Source organism: Juglans microcarpa x Juglans regia, chromosome 6S (assembly GCF_004785595.1).
Source record: "Juglans microcarpa x Juglans regia isolate MS1-56 chromosome 6S, Jm3101_v1.0, whole genome shotgun sequence".
In the NCBI taxonomy this organism is placed as follows: Eukaryota; Viridiplantae; Streptophyta; class Magnoliopsida; order Fagales; family Juglandaceae; genus Juglans; species Juglans microcarpa x Juglans regia.
The window spans coordinates 13,644,251-13,667,719 of record NC_054605.1 but is presented as its reverse complement, the minus strand read 5'-3'; the positions used below and the strand labels follow the sequence as shown (position 1 = coordinate 13,667,719).

The 23,469-nt window shown below is 30.5% G+C and overlaps 2 protein-coding genes and 1 long non-coding RNA gene across 3 annotated transcripts; 1 reads left to right on the top strand and 2 right to left on the bottom strand.

The window, feature by feature from the left end:
• Positions 1-150: 150 nt before the first annotated feature.
• Positions 151-21,692, bottom strand: LOC121236950. Its single transcript, XR_005934850.1, has 4 exons — positions 21,435-21,692; positions 21,308-21,317; positions 19,029-19,032; positions 151-163 (listed from the first exon to the last, which is right to left on the bottom strand). It is a non-coding gene; the product is annotated as an uncharacterized LOC121236950 (long non-coding RNA).
• Positions 2,069-3,297, bottom strand: LOC121236946 (ethylene-responsive transcription factor 2-like). The gene has a single exon (XM_041133472.1). The coding sequence runs from the start codon at positions 3,061-3,063 to the stop codon at positions 2,224-2,226; it is 840 nt and encodes a 279-aa protein (XP_040989406.1). The 5' UTR covers positions 3,064-3,297; the 3' UTR covers positions 2,069-2,223.
• On the top strand, positions 15,426-16,836 carry LOC121236945 (ethylene-responsive transcription factor 5-like). Its single transcript, XM_041133470.1, has one exon. It carries the CDS (start codon positions 15,659-15,661, stop codon positions 16,691-16,693), a length of 1,035 nt encoding a protein of 344 aa, XP_040989404.1. The 5' UTR covers positions 15,426-15,658; the 3' UTR covers positions 16,694-16,836.
• Positions 21,693-23,469: the final 1,777 nt, after the last annotated feature.

Genomic DNA, 23,469 nt, shown 5'->3' with positions numbered 1-23,469 from the left:
TAATTATTTATTTGATTTTTTATTCTGTAGAAAATGTGATGAACCTAATAATATAATAAGTGATGCTAGTGGACCGTCTAACTTTGACTACTAGGTGTGCCCACTAGTACAAAATCTATATTTTATTTTTTTTGTTCTTTTCCTTTTCACATTTTTTAAATATCTTTAAATATTTTTAAAAAATATAAAAAATACATCAATATATTAAAAGTCATTTTCTTAATTATTAAGTATAAAAAAATTTATAAAAAATTTAAATAGTGGTCAAAGACTCAAAATGAGTAGGTAAAGTTGGGGCATATTAGCATTTTCTTAATATAATAAGTCCACTTCTCGTAAAAATTGGAGCCGTTGTATGACTGGTATGAGGGCGTATGATGCAATATTTATTTGAAATCTATTTAAAAAAATTTATTTCTCGTTGAAATCCAGTAAAAATGTCAAACTTAAGCCTGGGATAAGTCGAATCAAAATTGGGAAGTCAAAGGTGTGGATAAGTTTGCTTTTTAGACCGTGCAAGGGCATTGACTCCTCGGGTTTCCCACTTCCCACGTGCATTGTGTTCAAAGTTTGAACGTGACCCAGATGTTTATTCGAAGATGTTTTCACGACCAACAAGAAATGTACGTAATGTCCTAAAAAAAAAAAAAAAAATTTGTATGTAATGATTCTTCAAAAATTAAAAAAATAAATAAAAAAAATGTTTGTAATGAACTTTGTGGGTCACATGAAAGCAAGAAATTTGCCCTTAAAAAGTTAGTTTCTAAATTAGAAACATATTCTTTCTTTATTTTTTGAAATTAACAGAGATTGTTAAGAGAGGTGTTAGGTTTATAAAGAGATTTTATAAAAATTAATATACACAGCGATGTTGGTATATTAAATCTATTTTATTTAAATTTATTTTATATTACAAATCAAATTACGTCAACTTATCAAATTTTTTTTTTTTTTCCATTCTTTTTAAGGCAACCAATAGATGTCAGAAACGGTACCAAGTTGCCTGAGCTACATGTTTGTCAACAAATATGACTTTATCCGGGAAAATTAGTTAGTTTTGATAGGCTGAAGCGTGTATAAAGTTTCAAAGGTGGTGGTGGATTTTAAGAATAATGATACGCGCACAGTATATTGTATAATAATGTTATAAAATGAGAATATTTTTATAATAATATTATTATTATAAAATATTTTATAAAAATATCTTTTATTTAAAATATTGTTGTGTAAAATATTGTATAATACGTTGTGAGTAAATATTTTCGGGATTTTAATGATTAAAACACGTCTATTCCATTCTTTTGGATTCCTTCCTTCGCTTCTAATGATGGTCACAAATTCAATGTAGTAATCAATGAAAAAAGGAGAGAGATTTCACCGACACCTACTCATCTTTCATTCATCAATTAAAAGGGGGTAATAATAACGCTAGTCATGTTCTCCTCTCATTTTGGCTTTTACTTTTTGTCTCCTTTCATGTCTAGAATTAGGTTATTACAATAAAAACAGATTTCATTTATATCTTATTTAGGTTCCTCATTTTTGGATCTAAACCTCTCCTTATTATATAAATTATAAAAATCAGTAATATTAATATTTAGTCTAGATTTATCATCTTGGTTCACATTAAATTGTCACGCGTTTTAATTGAATTATTATGTTAAGTACTTAAATAATAATATAATTATTTAAAATTTGTTAAATCTGTTATGACACGTTGCATGAATGGTCTAAATCAACATATGCCATACTAGATTTGAAATTACTGGGACTTGAATATTGGTGTGTGCATATTGACAACAATCACAATCCCCAAATAATTAAACAACTTTTTGTCAAAATGCTAAACTGTGGTATGCAAAAGGTAAGCATTAGAGGAAGTGAAAGAACCAGCACAAGCATTGCCAAAGAAAAAAACAAATTTTCCATTTCTGGGGAAAGTTAACCGAAAAAAAACAAACAATCCTGTATTTACAAAACCCAAACAGCCCCTTTTTTTTTTTTTTCATTTTCGTCTTGTACATTAGATTGTGTTTTTCTTTCCTTTTCCTTTTCCTTTTCCTTTTCTTTTTCCTTCGTTACAAAATTTTCTATTCCCCCCACCAAACAGATCCCAAGATTACGATTAGGCGTCCTATTGAGATTATATGATATCTCTCGCATATAATAATTACAAATGTCCCTCAATAATTCACAAAGTGCTTCCTCCACTGTCTGTCAGCATTAACTGACCAGTATTTGATCGCCACGTGTACACGGCACCACTTGATGGCCACCCACTTGCAAACCCTCCACTATCCTCTTCAATCCGGCTGTTTGTGGCTGTGTCGGAACTGCCGCCTTAACCGACGAGCTGTCGGTCTTCTTCCGACGCTTTGTCGACTCGCTCTCTACCGAAGACGACGTCGAGGGGGAAGAGGGCTCCGGGGACGATCGCTTCGACGTCACTCTCACCGGGTCGGGTTCGCCTGAGTTCACTCTAAGCGGGAAGTTGAGCAAGGCTCTGGACCCTCGCATCCGGTACGCGGCCCGATCGTAAGCCAGCGCGGCATCCTCCGCCGTCTCGAACGTCCCAAGCCATACCCTTGCGCCGTTCTTCGCAGGATCCCTAATCTCGGCCGCGAACTTCCCCCAAGGTCTTTGCCTTACACCCCTATAGTGCTTCCCCTTCGCCGGAACCACCGCAGGGGTAGGCACAGTAGCCACACATTCCGGTAATCTATTCACCACAGCGGGTAAACTCTCGGGCTCGGATTTTACAGGTACGGCAGCTGGAAAACCGAAATCGCTCGAGTCCGTGGATCCGGGAGCGAGCACGGACTCGAGCGAAGGAACCCACCCGTCACTGACAGCATCGCGGAGCACGCAATAGAGCAGCATATCGTCTGAATCATTCTCCTTCAACGGCAAATCGCCCCAGGTATCGGTAAGGCAAGGATACAAGCAACCGAAACTGGAGCTCCGACCGAACATGGGGTAAGCGGCAGATTCACCAAGCAAATGGCGGGTAATGGAGTCAAGAATGGCAAAATCGGAATCAACAGGTATATTGTGTGCGTTCATATTGTGTGGAATTTTGAAACTGGATGTGGATGTTTAAGAATCAATTGTTTGAATCTCTGGGAAAGTATGGGGGGAGAGGTATATATAGGGAGAAGAGGTTCATGAACCTGCTGGACTTGGGACGTGTACACTATGTGCTGTTCGGAATTTCTAAGAAGGTTCAGAGTAAAGCAAGTGGGATTGGGGATGGGGATGGGGATGGGGATGGGGATGGAGATGTATTTAACACGTGATTTAATTGTGCTTCGTGGGGTTTTTCTTTTTCTTTTCTAGGTAGAGAAATCCCCATGACGTCATCGGTCTTACAGACCCAACAATGTTGCTTCTCATAACACTACACGTCAATAATTATGTCTACGTTCATTAGCTTGGATTGAATGTATTTTTAAAATTTAGTCAATAATATATAATTTTTATATATTTATCTATTTTATTTAAATTTAATTTTTATATTGAGTTAATTATTTACTTTCTATATATTAATAAAATATTATTAAATTAATAATTTATTTATTTAATTTATTTGTATCATATTTAATAATTATACTAATTTAATATTAATAATAATTATATTATAATTAAATTAATATTAAAAAATCATATTTTTAAAGGTCATTTAATATTAATAACCAAAAGTTGAGATTAAACTTATTTAAAATTTTATCTAAATTTCTTATTCACTAACCAATATCTAGCAATATATCCATTTCAATGTCAATAAAAAATCTACCTACATAAGCACTTACAAGTAGTTGGATTAAAATCCTATATTCCTTCTACTTTTTTATATTTGTATTTTTTTTTTTTAATAAGCCACAAAGCATTACATTGTCATGCCACATCAAAAAGAAAAAATAAATAGTTTAAATTAAGAGTCATAATAGTATTACTCTTATAAATTATAGAGTACTGTTAGTCTACTATATCAATAAATAAATTATATAAAATAATTTTATAAATTGACGTAATTTTATCTAATTTATTAAATTTATTTTATAATAAAAATAATTTTTTAATCTAACAAATAACATCATATCAAATTAATTTATAAAATTATTTTTATAGAATTCTTTCGTCATTAGTATATTTTCTTAAATTATATGGAGTTGCAATATTGAGGAAAAAAAAATTAAAAGAAAGGATAATGGTGGCGAGGACTTGGCAGCCGCAGTCGAGGTCAGGATTGAAAGGGAAAGGACGTGGATTTGCAGACCGCGGAATGGCGGATACATTGGCCCTGGCCGCATAAATTGCAAATAATATATTTATATATATATAATTATAATTAATATAAGGTTGGTGTCTGAAAAAAACAAAAGTGAAGAGGGCAATGCGAAACGTGGGGATGCTCTGGGAGAAGGATGAGTCATGGCCATGGGCTCCACTTTGCGCACTCATACAGGAAGGATGAGTCACGCCTTTTGTCATCTTTTGTATCGACTTTGTTCGCCTGCCTTATCTCTTTGTGTCATCAAATTCAACTCTTGAGTTATGTTATACATCATATGATTGTATATTAAGTTTTGCACATTTTTCTCAATTAAAAAAAAAAAAAACGAGTCTTTTAAGGCCTATACTTAAAATATTTAGATCTTTATATATTATTATTATTATTCTGTTATGGCTGTGTCCTGTCTTTGTCACTGCTTTGCTCATCTTCTTTGTTTGTTAACGTCTTTGTAACAAATTATAGTATTTTGTTTGTTTATTCATTTTGACTATAATATTTTTCGTATTTAGTAATAGAAAAATGATAGTTACAGTCGTGAGTATGTAAATATCGCACAATCACTTTAAAAAAAATGAATAAATACGAAACTCACATAAAAAGAAAAATTAATTTTTTAATAGTGAATTCTACTTTTTTTTTTAAAATGACTACATAATATTTATTCATTCTATAATTATATGTAACATTACTCTTAGAAATATTATGTAAAAATAACGTGAAGAGGATAAAAATAGTAGGTTCAAATATTTCGGACCCAATCCATCGAATGGTTATCATCATAATGCAAGTGGGAAAATGAAAGAATGGGACAAGACAAAAAGGAAAAGTCGATTGTCTAAAAAAAAAATAAAAGCAAATTAGACATTAAAAAGATTTTTAAATATAATTTTTAATTATCATACTTTAAATATATATTTTATTCTCCGTTGTAGACCAATGGGCCGGTTGAGTCTTTAACTAAAATATAAATAAACACAAAAGTCACAAACCTACTGTAATTTAATGCAATTGTCACGTGTTCAATGAACCGGAAGAAATCCTTTCGGCCCGATAAGAACAGCAACTTTGGATAATTCCCATGACAACTGGTTCACAGTGTTATTTTCTTTGACCGGCACCATCCGATGGTCCGATGACATGGCACATCCAACGAGGAACACGATGACACGTCAGTAAATCGGAAAACCTTTGAACTTGACCGACGACCATCTTTGGTCGTGCGTGTTCGACTTTGACCGTGGACTATTCTCCTCCGAAAAATGATCTTGCTGCTACGTTAATACGTACGTGCGAACCACCACCAGCACGTGCGCAAGCACCGCAATGTTTGAGTCAGAGTCACTCCCTCGTCCCTCCCTCCCTCCCTGTCGTCTTTACTAAACGACAAAACAAATTCAAAAGAAACCGAATTCCCACGTGTTGGATGCTACATGGGACCGACCCTCTTGGCTAATTTTTTTTGTCGTTTTCGAAATATAATATTTTTATTGGATGTTTGATATTGAATGCAATTCCAATCAAATATCTTGGCTGCACCTTTGAATAAACCATTTTTTTATATGAATTTATTTATAATTCAATCAAGTTGGTATTTTTTATATATATAATAATTGTGAGCCTCACAACAACACACTTGCAAAAAATAATCAAGATTATGGACCGTATTACATATCTAGTTCATTAAGATTTAATTAATATTAGAAGGCAGTAATTTAAGACTCGTTTGGATAGTAAAATGAAATAATTTTAGATCAATTAAATAAAATATTATTATAATATTAATTTTTAATATTATTATTATTTTAAAATTATAAAAAATTATAATAATGAGATGAGATGAGATGAGATCCAAACCAGGACTTAGTTAGTAGTTGGGAAATAATTATTCTACAAAAATGCAATAAAGCATATGAAAAAGGAGGCAAGTGGTGGCCTTTACTTTATTTAGTTTAAAAGAGCACGCAATTGAATATCTGCAATTCTGCATCATCAAATCAAGAACCAGCTTGCGGTTTGAAACATCTGGTTTCAAACTTGTTAATGATGACAACTGAAGTATATAATTAAAAAAATTTAACTATGTTTGGTACCATTAAAAAAAAAAATACGAATTGCATATACTGATCGAGAAAATTATCATTATATATATATATATAAAAGAAAAAATGAATTAATGTTGATGGAGAACATCATCTGGCAATTGGGCCTGTGGTTGAGGAATATTGGGCCCCAAAACCCGGCCCATTAATGGAGGTTGGAGGAATGAATGAAGCAAAGAATGTCATGAAAAGGGCCTCCACCAGGTGTTTCTGGAGTGGTGGCAAAACCTCGTTGGCATAAAAAGTGGTTTTTTTTGTTGACCTTTTCATCTCCAATTATCATCATTTGGCCATTCCCATTACTCATCATCTGTATTTATTCTTATATATATTTTAGTGCCTTTCATATATATACATATATATATATATATATATATATTAACTAAAACTCCAATCGGCTTAATTATTTTTTTATTTATTGAAGTAATAAAGTTTTTAAAAAACAATATGGTATCCTGCATATATAGAAATGTCAATTTTACTTTAAATGCATGGATAAAGGATATAACAATATCCGCCTCTTAAATTCCTAAGTTAATTATTAAGGTTGTCGGTGTTAAATTTAGTGACATATATATATATATATATATATATATATATACACACTAGTAAAGGGCAAACACGTGCATTGCACGTGTGCCCAGTTGCAAAGATATAAAAAATATTTTTAAAAATAAGACTTATGAAATGTAAAAATATGTAATAATAAAAAATAGATTAATATATATAATTATGAAATATAATAGTTTTGTCTATATTTTAAGATCTTCTTATTAATCATAAAAATAATCACATATATTATCTGCAGAATATCTATAATTATATCGTAGGAATTAAAAATTTTTAACTCCAGAACAAATAAATACAAAACAAGGATAGGGAAAAAAAACAAATGCAAAACCAAGAACAAAATGGTAATATAGGCATAGAGGGAAAACAAATATAAAGGTAGAAAAAAAAATGGAAAAAAATATAAAGCAAGAGCTACCTCATAATTACAAGATAAAAAATTTTATAAATACATTTACAATTACACATGTATTTCTTATAGCTATACATTATAAAAAATAATAACTTTGCCACCAAAATGGAGATCTATATCGTTTATGTCTCGTAACATTTTATCTAGTACTTCTATGGAATATTTTATAGACATAGGTGCTTCATCCCATATAATCAACCTTGCAAGATGTAATAATTTAGCAAAACTTTATTGTTTGATGACATTACAAATGCTATCTTTATCTACATTTAATGGAATCTGAAATCTTGAGTGTACTGTTTGTCCTTCAGGTAAGATTGATGCAGTAACACCAGATGATGCAGTTGCAAGTGCTATTAGATTTTTTGATCTGACTGTAGCTAGAAGTGCTTTGTACAGAAAAATTTTACAAGTACCAGCAAGACCACCAATGAAAAATGCATCAGATTCATTTGACAGTAAGGTCTGCAGTATCAAGTTGTATGCATTTTTTTGTTCAGAATTTAAGGAATTTGATGCAAGTATGTCTTCTTCTAAAATTGTGACAGTACGCTCGTTATCAATTTTTCTATTGACAAATTCTTAGCCATCGTAAAATGAATCAGTGGGAACAAAATAATACATATTTATATTTTTTTCCATAGATTCAAGTGTGGAAGCAATACTTTGCAAAATCATTCTTCTAACAATTGCTAAATTGCATGTTTGTTGCAAGAAAATCTATAGACATTTCTGTTTCAAATCTGTAGACACTACTGAATTCCCTCTTCATTTCACATCTCTATCTCGACGGCTTCTCATCCCTCTCTCAAAAACTTTTTTTTCCCACTCTTCTTCATCGTCACGTCTTTTACGCCTTCTCCTCTCTCGACATCTCTAACCGTCGCTCGCTATCCCAAGAACTGGAGATCCTCCCTTCCACTCCTCGAAATATAAGTCTATCCGCACAGCTATAGAGGCTATTTTTATTATCTTTTTCTCCCCCTCTCTCTCTCTCTCTCTCTCTCTCTCTCTTTATATCTCTATTACATAAAATTCTTCTTTCTTTTTCTTTTTCTTTTTTTAATGTTTTGGTTTCTTTATTGGAGATTTTTTAACATGTTCTTATTTCGTTAATTTTTTGTTTTGTTTTCTTTCTATTTTCTACATACAGATGTGAGTACAGTTTTTTTTTTTTTTTTAAGTTGCCTCGTCTAAATTTTTTTATCTCTATAAATCTGAACAAAACTTTATATATCTGAAGACATCCTGTTTAGATACAATTGCTGTTATTTTTTTTAATTTTTTTTCTCCGTACATCTACAGATCTTCAGATCCGAGCCAACCTTCAACTTTTTCTCATATTTTTTGTTGTTGTTAATTTCTTTGTTCCTACAGATCCAAGTCAATCTTTGTTTATTTTTGAAGTTGAGTAATCTTTGTTTATTTTTGAAGTTGAGTTTTTTTTCCTGTATAGATCTGGACAGATATTTATATATTTCAAGAGATCGTGTTCATATCTTATGGTGTTCTCTTTTTTTTTTTTTTTTTTTTACTTTTTCCGTTCTCTATAATTATTTTTTGCTTTTGTTTTCTCTGTTCTTTCATATTTTTCTAATTTTTTTTTTTTCTTCCATCATGCATTTGTAAGTAAATGAATAGATATTTTTCATTTCCTACAGATTTGAGTTGATATATAATTTTTCGAAAGTGAGTTTATTTTTGAACATATCTTCATAAATATATATATATATATATATATATATATTTTGTTCATTTGTTAATTTTTGTTGGCTTTCATTTTTCCTGTTCGTTCATGTTTTTTTTTTTTCCTACATCTTGCATCTGTAGGTAAATGAACAGATGTTAATCGTTTCCCACAGATCTGAGCCAATGTATATTTTTTCTAAAGTGGGTTTATTTCTAAACACATTTTCATATATCTGAAGAGATCGTGTTCAGATATGATTCTTGTTTTCTCATTGTTTTATTTGTTGTTTCTTCTTCTATTTTTTTCCCATAGATATGAACAAATTTTCATATCTTTGAAAGTATGTTCAAATTTCACCTTTTTTTTTTTTTTTTTGCATCTCGATTAATATATATATTTTTTTATTTGTGTTTTTTTCTAAAGTGGGTTTATTTCTGAACACATTTTCATATATCTGAAGAGATCGTGTTCAGATATGACTCTTGTTTTCCCTTTGTTTTATTTGCTGTTTCTTCTTCTTTTTTTTCCCATAGATTTGAACAGATTTTCATATCTTTGAAAGTATGTTCAAATTTCACTCTTTTTTTTTTTTTTTTTTTTGCATCTCAATTAATGTATATATTTTTATCTGTGTTTGACCTTTATTTTATTTGTTTTTTCTTGTATTGTAAATCTGTAGATAAAAGAATAGATGTGGTTCTTTTTTGTTGTTTTTTTTTCTGTGTAGATAAATTTATTACATTTGTTATTATCTCAAATATAAATTCTAATATGTTTAAGGTCCGAGATGTCAATATTATTTCTTTGTGACATGTGGACATTTAATTTTTTGTGACATATTGAAATTATGTACAACATGTACACTTTTTAAAGTTATGATTTTTTTGTTGGTCTTGTAAATCTGTGGATGTGTTATTTATTATCACACTTGTTATTATCTGAAATATGAATTCTGATATGTCTGAAGAAATTCACAATTTTCAGATCTATGTAGAACAAACATTTCTTCAAACATCTCAGAACGTGTACTTTTATTTATTACACTTGTTATTATCTGAAATCTGATTTCTGAGATGTTTAGATAAATCCATGTTTTTTCAGACTCATGTAGAACATAGATATATTTCAGACTTATCTATGTACACTTGTTATTACAGTTGGGTTTTTTTTTTCTTTTTTTTTTCACATGGGATTTTTTTGTTTATATGCATGTGTTTGTACTATTCCATAGAAGCTTAGCAAGGTTCGCACTTAAGTTTAAGTATGGAAGCATAGAGAGGTCCGTATTCCATGAGAGCATGTAGACAATTATTTTTGTTAGGTGTATGTTTTTCTGTAAATGCACTTGTTTTTCTGTAAATGCACTTTTTTCGCATTCTAAATTTTTTTCTAACATGTATGTGTATGTATTATTTGATGAATGCATAGAAAGTATTGGAGACAATAAATTCGGAAATATCAAAGCTATAAATGTCTAACAATTCTATTAACAGAAGTATATTTAATTTATCATAAAAGCAAACAGAAACATACCTAATATATTCTGAAATTCACAAATGAAACAGTGGAGTCGACGAAATTTAGAACTCAAAAGGCAGCAGTTAGATTTGTGATTTTATCAGATTGCAAATGGCAGTAAAAATGAAACATCACAATTACTTTTATACTGAAGCATAGGCGGTGAAAGCGGTGTAAAAAAAAATAAACAATCTAATAGTAATTGTTCAAGCGGTGTAAAAGAATAAAGTAAATAATCTGATAGCAATTGTTCAAGCGGTGAAAGATCTAGAATGTAAAGAAATGTAAAGAAATTCAAAATCTGATAAAGATGATGAAAAAAGAAGTGGCTGAAGGGGGATCTAGAATGTGATAAAGACGAAGAGAAAATAAATTGAGAAAGTGATAGAAAACGGGAGAATAAAAATTGGGCAAAAAATAATGCGGTTGAAGCAGCAGATAAAACCAAAAAAAAAAGTAAAAAAATATCAAAATGTTGTAAGATGAATACTGTGAAGGCAGTGGAAAAGTGGGAAACCCGTGAAAAACGAAAGAAAATTCCAAAAACATGTGGAAAATGAAAGGAAAAAAAGGCAGGAAATCGTAAATTCACTAAAAGGTAAAAAGGAGAAAAAGACATCAGGAAAATCAATATAAAATCAGTGGCAAAATGGTAAAAAAAATAAACAAATGGACATGGAGGGAAAAGAATATAGAAGCAGGGGTAAAAATGAAAAAAACACAGATCAAGGGACACAATAAAAAAATAAATGTAAAAGGAGGGGTAAAAAAATAATAATAAATCAAGAGCTGTCTACTTATTGGTACTTATTATATATATAAGAATAGTTCCTATAATTACAATAATGCATAATGCAGCTATATACGTACATGGAGAAATTAACAAGCTAGCTAGCCTTACAGATCAGTACGTATATACGTAACTACTATGGCAAAACAAGAAAATCTCTTCTAAAATCTATCTACGTGCTAATTTGCTTGCATGCATGTACCCCCCCCGACGTATACGTGTAAAAAAAAAAAAAAAAACTAGTCTGGCAGCTGTAAATTTTACTGCAAACATTAGTGAAAAGCCAGCTTTATGCCCTAGCCTGCCACGTACCTGGTCAAACATCTAATTTCTAGCTAACATCTTAACTTTAATGGGTAAATAAATACAGCTAGAATTTTTTATTTTTTTTAATTTCTCATTAATGATAATAGATTAATTACAGAATTTATCAAACAAAATAGTATTTGAGATAAACTCAAGACTCTCTTCGATTATTACAATCTTATTATTTTAATTAAAACTAAACTTAATTAGAATTAAGTCATGCATGCATGCATATCTTACAGTACCTGCTAATAATTCTTTCCCTTTTAAATTATATATATAATTATTTCCTCTCATAAGAAAAGTCTTGATCTCTATCCTTAAAAAATGGGAGTAAAAGACAAATATCTTACACCTGCTAATAATTCTTTGCTTAATTTGTCAATCTTCCAACATACAGCACAATTAATGCCTATGGACCTGAAATCTCTACTACTACGTGTACCATGCCATCTCTATCTTGAAGGACGGCCATTGTCGATTTCATGATGCATGCATTTATAATTAATCCCCGATTTCAACTTTTCGAATTCTCCCTGGTCTGCCTCAAAACAGTACTAGCCTCGTTTGTTTTATGATTTATCTCATTTTATTTAATTATTTTAAATTTTTATATAATATAAAATAAATAATTTAATATTTTTAAATTTTAAAATAAAAATTTTAATATATTCTAATAATATTTTATTTAACTTTTTAATTTTAATCTTAACTCAACTCATGATCTATAAAAACAAATGAGATAAAAGTTCACTATCCCAGGAGGAGAACTTTAGACATTCTTATCAATATTAATCCACAAATTCGATCGGCATATGATCACTGCGTTTGTACGTATAAAGTATTATATCAAATGATCAAGCCCCATATATAATCCCAAAAAACTAGAACCAATAATTAAGCAGGAAATAGTACTGATCATTTCAATCATGCATGGAGGTTATATTCATAGAAAAAACTACTTTGTCCTCTCAATTGTATCGTTCTATTTGACTGTTTGGTAATTTTGTTTATTTATTTAATAATTAAGAAAGTGATTTTAAATGTATTGAAATATTTTTTATTTTTTAAAATATTTAAAAAATGTGAAAAAAAATTTTAAAAAAAAAATTCAAAAACCAAAAGCAGTAAATTTAAACAGGCTACTCAGAGTAGCCCGATTCTATATTAATTAACAAATATAAACCTGGCAGAAATTAAACCATTCTCTTGATCTGGAGTGATGATCAAGTGATAACGATATATACCAAGAATGTTTTTAATATTTTCAATTACTGAAGCAGATGTTTTAAGCCAAATATCACTGTTTAAGACTTGTTAAACTCTCGCGCGGATTCTGCTTGATGACTTGATCCGGCTGGAAGAATTTTTCAAAAAGAAAAAAATAGTATAATAATAAATAAAGGACTCATCAGGATCAGATTGCAGAACTATTTTCTGGGAAATAAATAAACGAGGGCGGTTGAGACAGTGGAAGACCAAAAGGCTCTTAATAAATATTAACAACTGCAACCATTGACCACTTCCATCCTAATTTCTTCCTTTCTTAAATATTTATTTTTAGTTTTATCAAATTCAATCGACTTCACCTCACAAAATCAGGCCGTGTGGGTCTGGTCAAATAGGGTTTAAAATATAATATTGCATGCCTTCTGGTAATTATCCTTTTTGTCTTCATCAAAGCTTCACTCTATCTATCCGGCAGTAACCAAACCTTACTAGTTCTTTTCTATGGCACGTTAAATATAATCTTCTTTTGTCCTTTTTCTTTTGCACTGCATGTGATTTGTGTTTGTATCTTATTATATATACTCTTGTTATAATCGAGCCAAGTCAAGTCGAGCAATGACGTGTTTTCTAAGTTCGACATAGTCATTTTGAATTAAACACGAATTATCAAACTCAGAGTTTCGAGCAAAACTCGATCAATTTTGATATTCACAATTAATATCCGCAAAATGATATTATTTAACACATGATGATCAATAGAAATTCATCTTCTTTCGTGTACTCAAGCATATGGGGTCGTAGATTTTGATATTCTATCCCTGTCTATATATATATATATATATGTATATATATATATATGTATATATATGTATATATGTATGTATGTTGTGTAGATATATTCAAAGTATAGTTCAATTAAACTCGAGCTCGAACTTGGATCTCTTCACCAATAATATCTAGAAACACCCCTAAAAATAGTATTAAAAAAATATTAATTGTTACTACTTTTCTACGTACGTACACTGTTTTTTGTAGCTTGTCTTGAACGTCTTTAAATTAAATATATAGAAACAAAGAATACCTTTATAGTTTTCAAAAATAAGGTTCAGATTGTACCGATGAATTGAAATAAATTGTCAAACTTCGCGATGTATGCGCACACGGGCGAATGTTCTAAAGAGGATAATCAATCAATTAGATGAAATCGAGAAGAAAAACTTGTTCACACTTCATAAAATAAAAATAAAAATAAAAATAAAATAGTAACAAAATGATAACTTGGTTTCCTACTAACCTTAGGAATTAAGAAAGCAAATAAACTTATGCCTCGTTTGCATTTGTTTTTACAATTTATAATCTCAATTCATCTCATATCAACTAATCATCTAATTATTATAATTTTTTCAAATTCCTACACAAAATAAAACAAAATAATTCAATTTTTTTAAATCTCATAATAAAAATAATATTTTATTTCACTTTAAACTTTCATCTCAATTCATCTAAAAAACGAAAACGAGATCTTAGCCACGTTGAATCTATCGCATGCTTGCTTGCTTGCACGTAAAGGACCGGAAGTGGGAAATTATGTGGGTTTCTAGAATCTTTTTGACATTAGGAAAGGTTCCTTCCATTAATAACAAAATTATCGTGCATGACCAAATCTTTTATGCCCTTCTTTGCTTTTGTCCCATTGTCCTTGATTTTATCGATCTATTATTATTATTATTATTATTATTATTATTATTATTCTTTTGGCACATTTTAGAACGATCCCGGTAACCAAATGATTAATCATGTTAAAAAAAGTTTGGATTTTCATATTTTGTCCCATAGTCCTTGGTTTTATCCATCTCTACTTAATTTGAGTTTTTAATTTTCACTATTCATTATAATTAAAGTTTTACTAATCTTGTAATTAGATGCTTTCGTCAATCTTTATAAGTATTTACAACGAAGATAACATGTGTGGAACAATAAGAAATTGACATGTGTATAACAAGTCTCACGTCAATCTTTTTATCGATTTTGAGATTGGTGAATTTTTTTAACGCTTCAATCTTTTTGATCTTGTAATATTTGGCCAATATCATCAATTATTTAATTATCTGATTATTCTTGTTTTATTTACAGTTTCTCCTTATTAATTATGCTGACATGGGAGAGGTATTTAATTGCAAAATTCGTGGAACAATAAACATTTGGGAAAGGGAGCGAACATCAAATGAAAACAAGAGAAAAAAAAGTAAAACCTAATCCTTATACAAAAGAAAACGTGTTAAAATCTCCAAATAAAAAACAGAACAGAACAAAAAAAAAAAAAACGGGAATGGTAGTACCTGCATCATCAGGAGCCGTTGGTGAGAACACAATTGACTTTGAAGAAAAGCAAATCGACGGTGGAAAGAGTGTGTGGTGCACCTCAGAACCTAAAAAAATAAAAAAAGTCTCCTTTCTAGACGATGCTTCCTTCTTGTAGCGGTGAAACGGTGTGTGAAACCAAGTCCTCTTCCTTCTTTTTGACCTTTCGGAATTCCTCTCCCTCTCTCTATATATACCCTTTCAAGTAGCCACTTCCTCCTCCACTCTCAACCTTCCTCAAAGTACAGAATTCAAACCCTTCTCTTATCTCGTTCTCTTTGCCTCTCTCCAAAAAAAACTCTTTCTTTATCTGTCTCAACACACATCTTCTTGTGCTTTTGGAAGTCGCATATATAGATATATATATATATCGGATATAGCTTTATCCATGGCGACCTCATGCGAAGAAGTTTCTTCGGCTCTGAAACTCATCAAGCTTCACTTGCTTGGCGAGGTCTCTCCTGTTGGGACCTTGTCTAATAATTTTGAGATTGATGTCTTGGGTTCTGAATCTCGTTCTCAATCCGACTCTCTATGTTCCCAAGCTTCCAGTTCCGACTCTACCATGGAATTTGCCAACTTTTTAAGCTCCAACGACCCTTTCGACTTTACGTTCTGCCAAGGTCCAAGTGATTTCTTCGAATTCGAAGCGAAACCACACATTTTGGACCTCACGACGCCTAAATCCCACTATGCAACCTCACAATCCAGCAATGATTTCTTTCAGTTGGAAGCCAAACCGCAAATAATTGACGTCGCGGCCCCCAATACCCGAACTTCGACCTCATACTCCCAGTCGAATAGCAATTGTTTCGAAATCGAATCGAGACCGCAAATGAATCGTCCGAAACCCTCGCTGACGATCTCGCTCCCCAGCAAAGGAACGACCGAGTGGATCCAATTCGGACAACCTACTCGCCAATCGGATCCGTCGCTGGCCGTTCAGGAAAATGCAAGTTCGGAAGCGAGAAGGCACTACAGAGGCGTGCGACAGAGGCCGTGGGGAAAGTACGCCGCCGAAATCCGAGACCCTAACCGGCGCGGCTCGCGCGTGTGGCTGGGGACCTTCGACACGGCTATACAAGCGGCCAAGGCATACGACCGAGCCGCTTTCAAACTCCGCGGCTCGAAAGCAATCCTCAACTTCCCACTGGAGGCGGGGAAATCCGAGACAGCCCCCGCTACCAGAGAGAGAAAACGACGTCGTGAGGAGGAGGAGAAGAAAGAGGTGGTGGTCGTGAAGAAGGAGAGGTGCACTGATGCATCGGACAGGGGCACGAGTTATTTGCGGGAAATACCGTTGACGCCGTCGAGTTGGACGGCGGTATGGGACAGTGAACTTCAGGGTGTCTTTAACATTCCGCCACTATCACCGTTATCTCCACATCCACAGTTAGGATATCCACAGCTTATGGTCGTATGAGTCAGCATTTGAATCCTCCCCAATGGCAACCGCTGCCTCTTCTCTCTGTGCGTTCGTTTTGTGAATGTATATTTCGTAATTTTTCTTCTTTTTTTGGTTTGAAAATTAGAAGGTTTACTTGATAAATCATATTAAGCATGAAACGTCGTCCCGAATAATCAATATTAATTTACATATGTTGACATAAAATGAGAAAAACGATGGAGACTCGTCCTCGAAAGTTATAACATGCGACTCAAAATTGATATAATTTTATTTAATCTATTAGATCTATTTTACAATAAAATTAACTTTACAATCTAACGAACGACATCAAATCATATCAATTTATAATATTACTTTTGTGTCATTTATTTATTTGTGGGTAGAGTATTTTCTTTTCCTTTCCATTATCTAGATTTGAAAAGAGATAAATATAATTTGTAGGTAATTAATTAATATGATATTTACTAAATATTTAATATTATTGTCTATAATAATTATAGAGAGAACTATAAATTTAAAGCTCCCATGAATTTAGAGGGTCTCATATACAGCAATTAATTGGGGTTTTAATTTCATATTATATACAACCAAGTCTACCATTTACTTGGCTTGGAGGAGATTATAATGCACCAAAGTTTTTCTCCCCCGACCTTTTCATTGTTAGCTGCTAACTGGTTGTCACGTCCATACAGAACCATGTTGTATCCCAATCATTCATCTTACTTATCGACAGAGAAAATGTCAATCTAAAAACCATTATTCAAAAGTCTAAAATATTGTGCGCTGAGGCCAATTCATATAGAGTAATGCTAAAATAACAAATAAATTATATAAAAGTAATCTAGAAATTGATATAATTTTATATGGTCCGTTAAATTTACTTTACAATCTAACAAATCACATTAAATTACATCAATTTATAAAATTATTTTTGTATAATCTGTTTGTGACTAAAGTATTTCTCATAAATCTATAATAGGACGTGATGTATTTATATATAAACGTGAGTAGCTAGGCATGTGATCTTTGGAAATTTCCTAATTGGTACAAGTTCGAAAACAAGAGAGAACCTAATTGATGCTAACAGCCTCTCTTAAAATTCTCAAATATCGAAAGTACAAACTTATTTGAAAATGTTATTTTTCATCTTAAATATGGTCAACTTAAATCACACGTGGCAGTCACGTATTGGCGAATGCAGTCATATTCTAAATTTTTAGCTTAACCTAACTATGATCACTCGCAGTATTATCGTAGGTCTAAAGTCTCCTAACTTTCAACAACACGAAAGGCAACGTGAAACCACTTGTCCGGCATAACTGTCATGCAGCATGCATTGTCAATGCAATTAAAGGCAATGGGACAGGGGTGTTTGAATTTCTCTCCTTTTTGTTTTGTTTTGTATGTTTTGATTTGTTCAACGTCTTAAAATGACTTGACGTGAAGGAAGAAAAAGGTTCACAAAAGAGCATGGAGAAGGCCGAAGTAATTAAAAGGTGATGTCCGTCATGATTTGGATATATATATATATATATATATATATATAGAAGATTTTCCGGTACTTTTGTCTTAAGAGAGAATATTTTAGATATATTTTTCAATTTTTATAAAAATGAAAAAATGCTTAGCCACGTAGGTAATGAGAATTTATCTTTCAATAATGTAAGAATCAACAGCCATAACGAAGGCTTTTACTCCGGTATTTGTGTGCAAATCATCTATCAAATTAAGAGAGAGATGCATGCATCAATCCCGTCTCCCAACAGCTTGTTAACGAGAACACAAATAAAAAAGCATATATGCATGTGTGCAGCAGCACCCTAGCTAATTAATTAAACTTGCATGTTCGCAATCAACGATCCATATTCGTTGATGGTGGCAATTAGTATTAATTAAGATGTTGATCAAGAACTCTAATTGTGGCAGAGATGATGGAGGGTTTGGTGGTGATAATTAATAAGCACATCGTGATCAGAGGATTATTTGTTGTTTTCAACGATTCCGTTCTGGCCGGCTTTAAGATTCTTGATTTATTTATCTACAGCTTCATACAATATTATACGACGAATTCAGCTTACAGTCACGGGATGATAATTGCGTAAGTTGCGTATTCTTTAAATGAAAATTTTATATATTATACTATTATTTTATTCTATTATATAAAATGCGATATATTTATTATTATTATTAGATAATTCTTTATCATATAATAATAATTAAATATGTCACGTCTTGTATAATAAGATGAAAGTGTGATGATAGTGTTATATAGCATTACTCCGCTTTAAAATTAATAAATTATTTGTATGTGTATATCAGATTTATCTATTTTTTTAATAATAGAATGAACAGCACTTGCAAACTTTAATACTGGACAAATTATTATTTTATTATTATTATTTCATAATAATTGAACAAAGATTGCGATCATGCAAATTAAATTACAAATCGGACCCATATATAGTAAACAATTATGTACAAGTAATCAGTCATATATATTAATGGAAAAAACCGGAGTTGCCACTTCATTACGACAAGCTAGGCACCAAAAGTCCAATATTAATATATATATAAATCCGCAATGACTTTTTTAGACGTATAAACAAGTCCTTAAGCAAATCCGTTTGAATCTCAAAGTCTCTTATTTTAATATTCCACACGATCAGATTAGATATATAGCTATCCCTTAACATCAAAATAGATATGATCTACAGTGCCTAATTAATTTGGAGATCCAATATATTAATTAATTAAATCAAATATAGAGTACAAGAAATAAATAATATTTCTTATATTTTAGATAAAATAATAATCAATTTAATATATATATATATATATGGAGTATATTTCGAATGATTTAGATCGATCGTGATATTGAAAAGTGATCTCTTTAATTAAAATATGTCTAGAATTTTAGTAGATTTAATATTAATGATATAAAATCATAAGAGATATAGTTGTTATATACAAGAAAAATACTTATCCACCATTATTATTTATTACAAAGTTGTGGTTATTATTTAGGTCTTGTTTAGATAAGAAAAGTATTTCATTTCATCTCAATTCAACTCATCTCATCATTATAATTTTTTAAAATTTTCACATAAAATATAATAAACAATTTAACTTTTTCAAATCTTAAAATAATAATAATATTAAAAAATAATATTTAAAAATATTTTATTCAACTTTCATATAAAATCATCTCATCTTATCTCGCTATCCAAACGGAATCTTAATTGCGACTAGTTATTTAATGATCATCTTGAATCCAAAAGAGTAAATTATAGTCACAAATTATCAATCTTATCCGAAATAATTTATTACAAATACTCAAATTTGTTTTTTTTTTTTTTGTTTATGAATGCATTTCATAAAAATAATAACTATATATTCTTCAAGTAACTAAAAGCTCTAAAATGGGCAAGTCAAAGTCATGCTGATGGGTCGACCTTTCCAGATATATATATATATATATATATATATATATATAGTTTTTTAATAAAATGTTATTGTTTTGGTTGTTTTGTTTGACCTGAGCAAATAGTCATGAGCCATGACGGTTGAAGAAACATTAATGTCGTGGCGTAAATGGGTATAAAGAGTCTGCCCCAACGCGAATCTGGGTATTCTGTTATGACTTTTATTTAATTAATATTAATATATATATATTTTTCAACGTTGATGATTTCAAAATTATGAAGATTTCCTGCGGATGTTGGGGCTTTTGAGTTTTGACCAAGCTGCCGGCTTGAGACATTTATTCGTAATTGTAAGGTAAAGGCTACTCAATTATTGATGAGGAGGAGTGTGTACACGTTGTCAAAATCAGCACGTGAATGAGACTCTGTCTTGTCTCTACAACTTGCAGCAAAGCAATTTCAAAATTCCCAAAAAGTAATGGATAATCCAACAACTGCGGCCACTTTTTCAAATCAAAATATAAAGACAAATGACCCTGTCGACGTGCTACTTGCACACTCGCAGTTGAATACATCTTCTTCAAAGGTTTTGACGGACTCCCTACTCATAAATAATGACGATTTTTATTTTATTATTATTATTTTATGATTTTTTCGTGAGCCCTAAATTATAAGGCCAGACCTGGAGAAGGCACTTTGCAACTAATGCTTTGTTTGGTTATCTCGTTCAAATGACATGTTTTGTGAAAAATGAATAAAATATTATTATAATATTATTTTTATTTTAAAATTTAAAAAAATTAAATTATTTATTATATTTTGTATAGAAGTTTAAAAAAATTATAATGATTATATAAAATTAGATGAAATAGTTTGATTTTGTGTAACCAAACTAATCCTAAATAATTATGTCATGATTCATGTGGTTTTTCAACTTTTTTTTTTTTTTTTACTGAAAAAGACACCCCTTTCATATGTTTTTTTTTTCTTCTAACCAAAAACTATATGTAATTAATTGACTACATTATATTTTTCCTCTGTTTGAGTAAGAATAGTGTCTATGTCACTTAAAAATCACATAAAAATTTCTTAGTACCAAGGTATAATATAAATATTAAAATCAATCATGTCTCATCGATTTATGTTTTTGGAAGAATAGATGATTTTACATGGTACCAGAGTAGATGTTTTGAATTCGAATTTTGACTCTATCCTTTCTCTCAAGTTTAGAATTTTGAAAAAAAAATGTAAATTTAATATTTATTTCATTTATATTTTTATCAGCTTAGTTTGAATATACCATGAAATTTTATCACTTTCTAAAAATTATCCACAATATATATATATATATATCTTATATATAATAAACGTCAATAAGCAGGCAGGTGTCGTTCATCATTTCTTCCGAATTTGCCCCTGTATTTCAATTCATTTTACTGATGTCTGCCGTCATGTGTGTGTTTAATGGATTTTGTGTAAAATCACTTTTCCTTTACGGGAATGTCCCTGCAAACTGGTGTCGGTTCTACAAAATATTTTAATGTTATTTTCTTTTCCACTTCTTCCGGACTTCACATAAATTCTACTATTTTATCTACTTATTTTTTTAATCTGTTTTATTTATTTATTGGATATACTTTCTTTTACTTTGGGATATGGTTTTTTCACGTGACTAACAAAGAAGTCACCGTTTAGATTGTTTGGCATTTGTTAATCTCGGATTTGTAGAAATTGGATAGTCTTTCACGTTCTCTCCACGTCTACCACCGCTTCCACCGTTTGCAGTATTATTATCAGATTAGTAAAAATTAAATAATTTTTTTTTTTTTGTTCTTATCCTTCTGTTCTGCTGATTTCACCTTTTCTCGATTCATATAAAAGCAAAACTCATTTTTACTTTCTACTCCATTTCATGTTACGTCCTACACCTTTAAAATCAAAATCCTCTCACTCACATCGCACAAACTTTCAGTGGTTCAGTGTTGATAGATTAGTTTCTGGTTTTGAAGTTCCAAAGATAACTAGGTATGTAATTCTTTTCCTTCTCCGGTTAATTTTTCCTCTATTTTTAGGTCTATTATATGGGTCTGTTTGTTCTCCTTTCAATTATGTCATATACAATATCTGCTCTTATGGACTCGTCCTAACTTATTTTTATTTTATGGATGCCTAAATTCTTTTTTTTTTTCACTTTGATCTGCTCTTTTTTTTCCTTTATTTCTTCTTCTATCGTGAATCTACAGATAAATCAATGGATGTTTTTTGGTTTTTTTTTTTTATGCTCTCTAGATCTCAACATATGTTCACATATTTGAAGAGATTGTGCGAATATATTTATGTCGTTATTTTGCTATCATTCTTTGAGTTTATAAAAGTTTTTTGTTATGTTTTGTAGATCTGTGGTTGAACTCTTTATTTGTTAGATATTTGGCTTTGGAAGTAGGAGAGATGTCGGATATCATCTCTCACATCTAAAAATCCTATTAGTTTTTTTTTCCTTTTTTTTTTTGGTGAATCTGTAAAGAAATGAATGGATATTGTTTGTTTTGATTTTTTGTTTTATAGATGTAGATCTCAATACAAATAGAAGTATGAAATTTTTTTATTTTGTTTTGTAGATTTATGTATCTTTATTTATGTGTTATAATTTTTTTTTTCTCTCTTGTTTCATTTCACATTTTTTGTTGGTTTTGTGCAGTTGTTCATCTGTTATGTTCCCTTATAAGAAACAGTACGTTGGTAATGGAAAGCTATTCAGAGTTATTAATACATTTTACATTTTCTTCACCTCTTCATCTCAATCCACTGCACACAATTCTTTACACCACAGAGGCTTAAATAAAATAAAATAGAATCCACATCAAGCATGACAATAATAAAACAAAACAGCCGACCATTAATAATAATAACATATGTTCTATTTAAGAATTATAACCATACATTTTTCTTGTTTATTTTTCTAATTTTATTTTTAACAGATTTGTTACGTTTGTTCTTCATTTAATGTTCTTCAAGCTGGTTCTTGTCAATCTCCTCAAAGTAAATATTTTTTCTCATATTATAGAGTTAAAAATTTTTACATTATAATTAGAATATATTAATTGCTAATATCAATAAATAATAATTTATTTACAATTTTTAGATATTAAGTTTATTTAGAGACATACATAGTGCATCAACTTCAATAGTCGCTTTTGAATCTGTAATAGAAAATTATGTAGTTGTAAATATGTTTGTGAGAATTTCTATGTTATAGTCACGGATATTCTGCAGATAATATATGTAATATTTTTATGATAAATGAGAAAATTTTAAAATATAGACAAAACTATTACATTTCATAATTATATATATTAATCTATTTTTTAT